This window comes from Zingiber officinale, chromosome 5A (genome assembly GCF_018446385.1).
Source record: "Zingiber officinale cultivar Zhangliang chromosome 5A, Zo_v1.1, whole genome shotgun sequence".
Taxonomy (NCBI): domain Eukaryota; kingdom Viridiplantae; phylum Streptophyta; class Magnoliopsida; order Zingiberales; family Zingiberaceae; genus Zingiber; species Zingiber officinale.
In genome coordinates, this window is record NC_055994.1 from 148,303,952 (window position 1) to 148,314,168 (window position 10,217).

General features: G+C 30.7%; 1 protein-coding gene across 1 annotated transcript; it reads right to left on the bottom strand.

Annotated features, from left to right (window-relative positions):
* Nucleotides 1-2,175: 2,175 nt before the first annotated feature.
* On the bottom strand, nt 2,176-5,528 carry LOC121980156. Its single transcript, XM_042532119.1, has 7 exons — nt 5,472-5,528; nt 3,584-3,670; nt 3,283-3,483; nt 2,983-3,174; nt 2,862-2,915; nt 2,636-2,782; nt 2,176-2,547 (listed from the first exon to the last, which is right to left on the bottom strand). The coding sequence occupies exons 1-7, from the start codon at nt 5,526-5,528 to the stop codon at nt 2,176-2,178; spliced, it is 1,110 nt and encodes a 369-aa protein (XP_042388053.1).
* Between the last annotated feature and the right edge of the window lie 4,689 nt (nt 5,529-10,217).

Below are 10,217 nucleotides of genomic sequence, written 5' to 3' on the forward strand. Positions count from 1 at the left end.
CCCTTGACTTACCTCCACCTCACTTCCCGATGTCGCACTATCATGCACCGTATCAGGGGTGCATGCAGTGTATGTGGCACGTACAAGCTTTTCAGTAATCGGAGCAACAGATTTTTGCTGTTTTGTGCTGTTGCCTTTCTTTTGGAGGGGGGATAGCTTAGTGGTGGTGTCAGTAGCTGGATTTACGAGAGTGAGTGTCTTCATTGTGGCCTTTCATGATCATGACTGAATTTGGTGTGCAGTAGTATCTGTTGTCTGCGTGCCAGAGACAGTATCTGCTGATTTGTTTGAAATTTGGTCCAGCTTTGTTACTCATGGATGTAAATATGACTCTCTAGATTGAGGGGATGAGGGCATAAGTTTGACAGTCGAGTTCAGTTTTGGTTTGAAATAAATTGCTATTGATATGTTGAATTGAGTTGGGTTCTGATCCAGAGAGTAGATTTTTACATAAAACTGTAGATTCCCTCAGTAATGCTGTCGTATCTTCGTCAGATTCCCTGAGTCATGCTGATCGTGTCGTATCATTTAATAATTATGATTTTTAATTAGTTTAATATTTGCAAACAGCTTCCATCACATTGAGTCCCTTGTTAGGGCTATTAACACCACCATAAAGATAAATAGTGTTCCATGATAAATTTTTTCCTACAGAAAAATCTCCTGCAACATGTACCTGACCTTTACCTCAAAATCTGGGGGAAAATGTAATTTCTGTAAAGAAATTTATCAAACAAGTAAGGAGGAGAAAAATACTGGTTGATTTGATACTGACAATTAGCAGTGAGTAAAACTTCATTAAAATTGAAATAATCAAATCAATTCATAAATTTGGTCCGATTTATTAAAAGTTTGGTTTTTTTAACATCTATTATTTTGATTAAATCGGGACCTTTTTGAGTTTTGCAAAATAATTAAATCAATTTTTTATTAAATAATAAATTAAAATTTTAAAATTTTTATTAAACTGATTAATTTTTTTTTTTAAAAAATCATTTAAAAAAAAAAAATCAATTCGGTTGTTTCGATTTTAACAGCAAAATTCAATAGGTTAAAAAAAATATATACTAATTCGATGCAAAGTGCAGGTTCCACCAAACTGCCATAAACGATGCAAAGTGCAGGTTCCACTGTCTCTAGCAGTTTGCAATTATTAACCTAATTCAAATCAATGCACAGGCCCTAATTAGTATATATATATATATATACACACATGATAATGATACACTGTGTGATGTTACAGTGTGAACTGTGTATATCGCGCAGTATATCATATTTCTTTATTTTTTTAAATTTTTTAATTTTGAATTTAAAAAATAATTAAAATATTTTTCTAAGATTTTATTTGTAGGGTTCAAGCTTCCCAATTGGATTATAATTTTTAAAATATTTTTTTTAAAAGATTTTTCATCTAAGGTTCAGGCTTCCAAATTAAATTATAGTATTTAATTAAAAGGAAAATTAAAAATGGAATAAATTTAAGCATTTACGGAGTATTGTAATATATTGATGGGGTATATTAATGTATTAGCTATTTATATATGAAAAATATTGATTATTTTAATTAAAATTTCTTTGTTTTTTTAATTTTGAATTAAAAAATAATTTAATTTTTTTTTAAGATTTTATTTCTAGGGTTCAAGCTTTCCAAGTGGGTTATAATTTTTAAACTAATTTTATTTTTTAAGATTTTACCTATAGGTTCAGACTCCCTAATTGGTTATAGTGTTTAGTTAAAAGAAAAATTAAAAAATAAACAGATTTAAGTATTTACGGAGTATTGTAATATGTTCTATGTATTAAGATTTTATATAAGGAAATGTTCAATTTTTTAAATTTTAAAAACTTAAATAAAAAAAAAATTTAAAAAAAAGGAAAAGTTGATATGTTGCGCGACGTGTACAGTCATGCACTGTAGCATCACGCAGCATATCACAACTATATATATATATATATATACTTGAAATGCTCCAGGGGATATAGAATGGGTTCATTATCACAGTGGAATGCTGGGTTTGGGCATGATAAGAATCCATTTTGGCCTGAATGATTCCATTAAAAAACTTAGATTGAAATTTAACAAAATTTTCTCCAACAAGAGGGAACGCAAGTAAAAGAAAGCTGACATGAATTTATTAATGAATCTAATACAATTTATTCCACTCAAGATTGATATTACTTTGTGAAACCTCCAGCTCCTCCGTAAGCAAAAACATATTTATCTTGACCAGATCCATGATCATCAGATATGCTATAATAATCACCAATATCAGACTTAGACTTAATAAATTCAGTGTCAAAATTGGTCAACTTATTCGAGGAATCCACTGCTTGAACTTGAATGAAATAAGCAGCTTTATTAGGTCCTTCATTACTTGGATGACCACTACCCATAGGAGGACTCGGTACATTCAAGGGAGAGTAAACATGCCCACCCATTTGAACAGCGTCTGCGTAATCATCCATCTTAGGAAGCAATTCCTTAGGGAAATACCCAAGAGGTAGCTGATCATTATAGGTAACCCACCAATTCCCTGTACTAGAATCCTATAAATGAAAATACACAACATTTATTAATAAGGATTAAACTTCAATAAAAATAAAATAGCACATTTTTTTTTTTAAAAAGAATTACCCTAGAAATTAATATGGATAGATATTTCTGTTCACCGCCGTAAGTAGAAAATTCAGGAATAAAACTTCCAGGTCCATAAATATTTGTGGTGCTAACAAAACCAGGGCATTCTAAATTTCCACATCCCGTTTTCTCGTACCCATCAATCTGAAAATACATAATTAAATATGTTATCTGAGAATATATATGAAGATAAAAGAAAAAAATATAAAAGATTTATACTTACGGTCCAAAAAGTAAAAAAACGAGGATAGCTGGTACCATACATGATTGGTGAAACCTGTGAAATTAGATATAAATTAGTGACTATATAAAATAATATTAGTAAATAATTTATATTAACTTACATGCCAACCGGCCTGGATCACATTGAGTTCATTATTTGGAACATTTTTATCACCAAAAAGATATATAGTGCTGGATGATGTTTGGCTAGCTTGTAAATCTGGAAGCTTATAAGTCGCCATTTTTGCGTATGCTCCATAAAATGGATCATATGCTCCAGAAAATTCATCATGTACCATTTCAATTATTGCATACTGTGTAGAATGCAAATATTATTTATGTTTGAACTCCATAAATAATGAATTAGAATTGCAATAGTAATAGTCATAGTTAATAAAAGTGATTAACAAAAAATAACTCACGTGACTTCCTTCTGCAGTTGGGTTATTAGCTATGGCTTGTGCTCTAAATTGGTTTCTCAAGAGCTTAGACTCAATTAGATCTTGTTTCCGAGCACGGTGGATGAGAACAGTGCCAGAAGGACAAGTATCATTGAATCCATAAAAAGAAACTGGTTTAGATTTTGCAAGCTTCATTCCCTTTGGAAGACTACTTGGTTTTAACTGCAAAGATTATCTGATCAGTTAAAGAGCAAAAGGAACTATACCATGCAATAAAAAATATCATATCAATTTGACTTATTTCTTTTTGAATACTAAATACCTGAAGAGTATGATTTTTCAACAAAGGGTGGTCGAATGCTGGTTGCTTGTACATATCAATACAGTCAAATAGATCTCCCGTTATTGTCTAAAACAAAAAATAATAATAATAATTTCAATAAAAGTACTATTTCTAATTTCTCAAAAGAAATATTAATAACGACCTGAATGGTTTTAAGTGTGTATTTAGCTTTCTCGTTCCATGATCTTGCTTGTGCTCCACCAATCAAAATAAACAATAAAATGCGAAGAAACATAATGTAAAAATTCAAATGATAAGAAAGTTTAGTATTGCAATATGTTGTAAATCTTAGTCCATTCTCTAGTTTATAAATACACAAAAAAAAAATTATAATTAGTAAGATATAAGAATCATTAAAAATAAATAAAAGGTAAATGATTTTCATTTTTTAAATATGTAATTTACTATTAATGTAATCTTAAAATTGATACAAAATTAATGTTAAAATTAATGCAAGTTTATCTCTATTGATGTGAAAATAATAAATTTTAAAATTTACAACAAATCTGAGTTTATCTCTTTATTAATGTAATCTTAAATTTTATATAAAATTAATAAATCTAAAAATTTATACAAAATTAATATAAGTTTATTTCCATTAATGTCAAAATAATAAATTTTAAATTTGTACAAAATGTAAGCAATTATCTCTCTTTATTACTATCTTAAAATTTATATAAAAGTAATGTAAACTTATCTCTATTAATGTTAAAATAATAAATTTTGAATTTTATATAAAATGTAAGCAATCATATCTCTATTAATGTGATCCTAGAATTTATACAAAATTAAGGTAAGTGTATCTATATTAATGTTGAAATAATAAATTCCCTTTCATTTATTTTTTATTTAAACCTAAACAAAAAACTATATAAATTTTAGATATTTAAAATTCGCAAATAAGGTAAGTGTATCTATATTAATGTTGAAATAATAAATTCCCTTCCATTTATTTTTTATTTAAACCTAAACAAAAAACTATATAAATTTTAGATATTTAAAATTCGCAAATAATATTATTTTATTTAATGTTTCTTATATTGCTCACCCTAAATTGTTTTTGCTTTTATAAACTAAAGAAAGAGTCAAGATTTACAACATATTAAAAAAATTAAACTTTAATATCAAATAATATTACTTTAACATTTTATTTCTTGTGTTTATTTCGATTAGTGATTAAATAATATTATTTTATTTAATGATTCTTATATTGCTCACTATAAATTGTTTTTGCTTTTATAAACTAAAGAAAGAGTCAAGATATACAACATATTAAAAAAAACTTTAATATCAAATAATATTACTTTAACATTTTATTTATTGTGTTTATATCGATTAGTGATTAGTGGGAATAGGAAAGTTAAACATTCTCATGAAATATTAGTGTTTGTTTGATTCAAATTATTATATATAATTTTGGTTATATGATTACCGGATAATCACATAATTAAAATTATGAGAAATAAAATATAACCTAATATTGTTTAGCTCAACTTAGATAATGTAAAAAAATATATTTATTTTAAGATTTTAATATATAATCTAATTTAAAATTTTACTGTATTATTCCAAGTTACAAAACTAATATATAATAATATATATGTATTTTTTTTTTGAACTTTAGATTTTTTTTTAAGTTTATGTTATATATATATATATATATATATATATATATATATATATATATATATATATATATATATAAAATAAATTATTACATATTTTTATTTTCTATTTAGTTTTTATAATTTAAAATAAGAATTTTGTTATGAAAATTTTAAGGATATTTTTATCCAAAGTGTAAATATCGGAGGATATTTTTGATTAAAAAAAATTTGTCTAACCCTGAAATCAAACAAAACCTCACCTTTTTAAAGTTTTCTGATTCTGGGTTAAATGCTCTTTTTGGTGACATGTCGAACATGGATCATTACTTGGTAATCACCGATTACCTAAACTAAATAAAGTTATGAGAAATCATCGGACATAGATTATATATAACTTTGGCTATGTGATTACCAGATAATCACATAATCAAGGTTATAAAGAATAAAACATAACCTAATGTTATTTGGTTCAACCTAGGTAATATAAAAAAATTATTTATTTTAAAATTTCAAAGTATAAGCTAATTTAATATTTTACTGTATTACTTTAAATTACAAAACTGACAATATATATATTTTTTATTTTAAACTTAATGTTTTTTAAGTTTATTTTTTTTACTTTCCTAATATATATATATATATATATATATATATATATATATATATATATATATATATATATAAAGAATTTTGATTATGATAAATGGTCCAAAGTTAAGGTTATATGATGTCTAACAAGGTTGAATAAGCTTGCAAGAAAGTCAGTCCTAAGTGTTCTTAGGCGCAGGTGGAAAATCCTAAGAGGAGGTAACCCTAGGACTTTCAACATATTAAAAAATTAAACTTTACTATCAAATAATATTACTTTAACATTTTATTTCTTGTGTTTATTTCGATTAGTGATTATTGGGAATAGGAAAGTTAAACATTCTCGTAAAATATTAGTGAATGATTGATTCAAATTATTATATATAATTTTGGTTATATGATTACCGAATAATCACATAATTAAAGTTATGGGAAATAAAATATAACATAATATTATTTAGTTCAACTTAGATAATATAAAAAATATATATTTATTTTAAGATTTTAATATATAATCTAATTTAATAATTTACTGTATTATTCTAAGTTACAATAATAATATATATGTAATTTTTTTTTTAATTTTTGAACTTTAGATTTTTAAAGTTTATATATATATATATAATAAATTATCACATATTTTTATTTTCTATTTAGTTTTTATAATTTAAAATAAGAATTTTGTTATGAAAATTTTAAGGATATTTTTATCCAAAGTGTAAATATTGTAGGATATTTTTGATAAATTTTTTTTGTCTAATCCTGAAATCAAACAAAACCTCACCCTTTTAAAGTTTTCTGATTCTGGGTCTGAGCGCCCAAGCGGTCCGGGTGCCCAGGCGGTTCAGGCGCCCGGACCAGAAAAATCATCCATAAGCCTATATGGAGCGCGTCGATTGACCGGGACACATGGTCTAGGCACCCAGAGGGGTTCCAGGTCCCCGGAATAGTCTGTATAAGCAGCATTCGACCAGGGGCTACTCAACAACATTCAGAATGACTTCTGCACTTGCATACTGCTTCGATAAAGCCTCTTGAGGCCCGAAAGCTGTTCCGACGATGACTACGCTGAAGATCTAATTCTCTAAGTCGTCGGTATTGTTTTATTTAAAAATTACTTGTACTACAATTGTAAATCTCTTTGTAATTTTCGATTGACTAGTGGATTGTCCATTGAAAGCACTCTCACGCGCGGGTCTTAGAGTAGGAGTCGCCACGGGCTCCGAACCATGTAACTATTGGTGTTCATGATTGCTTTCTTTCTGTCTTGTCTTTCTTATTCCGCTGTGTTATACTCGAACAATTTCAAACGAACGTGAAAGCCACTAGTGCTATTCACCCCCCCTCTAGTGCAATGATCTTACAATTGGTATCAGAGTGAGGTCTCTTTGAATTGGTGAAACTACCATTTAAGCAAGTTTTTTTCGTCGTATTAGTTTTTAAATTTTCTTGGAGTCGATCGGAATTAGTACAGTTGTCTCATTCGGATCCGTTTTATCACAATCGAGCTTTCTTCTCGAAACTAGTGCAACACCACTCGAGTTCGTTTATTTGATTAATACTTTATTCCACACTACTAAGCCCAGATCTAGTCTTGGGATGAGTTCTTTGTTGTTGTCTGTGCAAGAATATTTTTTATGGCCTACCAAGAGGGGTATAGCACTGCACACCCTCCCCTCTTCACCGGCGAAGACTTTGGCTACTGGAAAAGCCGAATGGAGTACCACCTCAAGACACAAGTCGAGATGTGGATAATCATCTAGATGGGATTCGCATATCCTACCGAAGATGGAGACCTCGTCCCGTGCGACAAATGGGATGCACCAACTAGAAAGAAGATCAATGCTGACGCCAAAGCTACTCAGACTCTACAATTCGGCCTGACAAAAGAAGAGCTGAACCAAGTCGGTTAGTTTTCAAGTATGAAAGAATTATGGGAAAAGTTGATTGAGCTGTACAAGGGAACTTCCCACACGAAGGTAAGCAGACGTGATTAGATATTAAATAAACTTTATAATATAAAAATGTAGGAAGGTGAATCGACAAGTCAACTTTTTTTTTCACGCATCCAAGACCTCCTCAACGGTCTCCATGCAATTGGACAAAAGGTGGAAAATTACGACGTCATTGGGTATGCACTCAATGCATTTCCGAGGAACACTTTGTGGGCATCCATGGTAGATGCTTACATCTAAAGATCTTTTGCAAATTAAATTAGATGAATTATTTTCTGAATTTGAACTTCACGAATAGACTAATGCACTACCGGTCGAGAAAGGTATTGCTTTGGTCGCAGGTACAACTAAGATGCGGGAACCAAAAGTAAAGCGCAGAACCAAACCCGAGTCCGAAGATGAACCGGACTTAGAAGATGACGATGACGAGATCACTGCCGAGCTCATCAACCTTGTACGAAAACTCTACAAGAAGAAGAAAAGATTCACCAAAAAGGACATCAAGAAGGTGATCCAATCAAAAATAGTGCAACCGAGTCCAAAAGCTAAGTCCAAAGTAACTTGCTATGGCTGCAAAAAAAAAAAAAGGGACACATCAAAGCCAATTGTCCGAACCAGAAGGAAACAAAGAAGCAACGGAAGAAAAAGGCACTACAGGCAACATGGGATGAATCCTTTTCAGAAGATTCTGGTGAAGAGGTTGAATAGACAAGTGATAACCATGATTTTGTTATATTATTTTGACTCATAATGCATGTTTTTATTGGTCTATTCATAGCTTAAACTCATGATTACTCTACATTTCATAAATTGCATGTGATATTGGACATAATTGTAAATTAGTCTATTGTCATGGTATTTGATGCTAATATTTGTTTATTATTTTGTAGGCATCAAAAGGGTCATGTACCCGATCAGACCAGGTCACATTTGGGCTCAAATCTAGGGCTAAACGAGGCGATTAAGCCTTGGAGTGTTTTGGACCTTCCATTGAAGATCAAGTAGATCGGAGCCATCCATTGAAGATCCGGCTCATTCAACCTAATGATTAGTAGATCTGGATCGTAGATGAAGATCAGTATTTCTGGATCATATTTTAGGCGATTTTCTACCGTTGATCAAGCTCTGAAGCATCTCAGTCGTTGGATCAGATCTGAGGAGATTTAAACCCCGCGAGAAGCTATAGTGCTTCCTGGGCTCAGCGTTACGATTTCTCTACTGTGCATTCTTCTTCTTCTTTGCGCGACGGCCGCAGCTCCCTTCCACATTCCAGATCCGTGAGCAGTCCTTCTTCGTCGCCGGCGATCATCCAGCTACCAACGTTCGTTGTCCGATGTCAGATCGCAAACGAGGGTGTTTCTCAGTTCGTGAGCTCGATTCTGCTTTCCTTCCACGATCCAGGCAGAGGGCGTTTCCCATGCTCTGCTATCTCATCAGCCACCGGAGCTTGAAGGGAGATCCCAGAAGCATTCAGATTTCATTCCATCTTCATTCCATCTGCTGAATTTGCACCGATCTGATCAATTGGCAGAGTGATGCAAAATTCCAGAGTCGAGCTACTGATTTCGTGCGATGTGAGTGTTACCCGATCCGTGAGTTCGAAGGGCGGTTTCCAGAGGCTGTGATTGGAGAGGATGCATTAGTTGGAAGCTCAGTTCTTTGCCGGTGGTCACCCGAAGGGTGTTCTCCAGAGGTGGCTCTGTTTCTGGCAGAATGAGGAAGATCTGATCCAGTTTTGGTTTGTGGAATGTTTAGGGTTTTAGATTTCTTTGATTTTGTCTTTCAATTGTGTTCGAATTTGCTCAGATCTGAAGATCTGATTTCTTTTCCTTACATCTCTTCTTTGATTCAGTTTATTGCAACTTATATCTGATTTTCTTTGCTAAAATCCCAGTTATGTTCTTATACTAACCTAGTTTTGCAATTCAGATTTGATTTCTCAGTTTTGCTACTTGATTTCTTTGAATTTCTTCAATCTGAATCTTGTTTAACTACTGGATTAGTTGGCAACCAGTTTGTGCTTTTAAATTAGATGTTCTTATTGGCAAGTTCATTAGTTTCGGTTACTTAGTTAGCAAGATTTTATTATCTGCATGGAATCTATTATTGCTGTGATGAAGTTGAATTTGTGTATGCTCAACTTGAGGAGTTGATTGTTTACCTTTGTCCAATGTTGTAGAGAATGAGCCTTTGAGCTTAGTTGTTGAATTAGATTGTAATTGTGTATTGGATGAAATTTAGACATCTACAAGTTGTTTTTACTATTGAGTTTCCTTATTATTATTATGATGAGTTGAAGATGTGAGAATCAATTGATTGGATTTAGTGATACATTTGAATCTGAATTTAATTGATACAAGGTTGTTGAAATGAGTGTATCATGTTTAGATGAGAATTACATTTCTAGATTCATTTTAATTTGTTCCAATGAACTTTTGTAACCTAGATGTATTCAAGTTAGAA

Coding starts and splice junctions, on each gene's coding strand:
- LOC121980156 (XM_042532119.1), bottom strand. CDS start 5,528: ATGTTCGACATGTCACCAAAAAGAGCATTTAACCCAGAATCAGAAAAC. Junction 3,671..5,471: donor AATCAGAAAACTTTAAAAAG/GTGAGGTTTTGT, acceptor TTTTTGTTTTAG/ACAATAACGGGAGATCTATT. Junction 3,175..3,282: donor CAACTGCAGAAGGAAGTCAC/GTGAGTTATTTT, acceptor CATTCTACACAG/TATGCAATAATTGAAATGGT.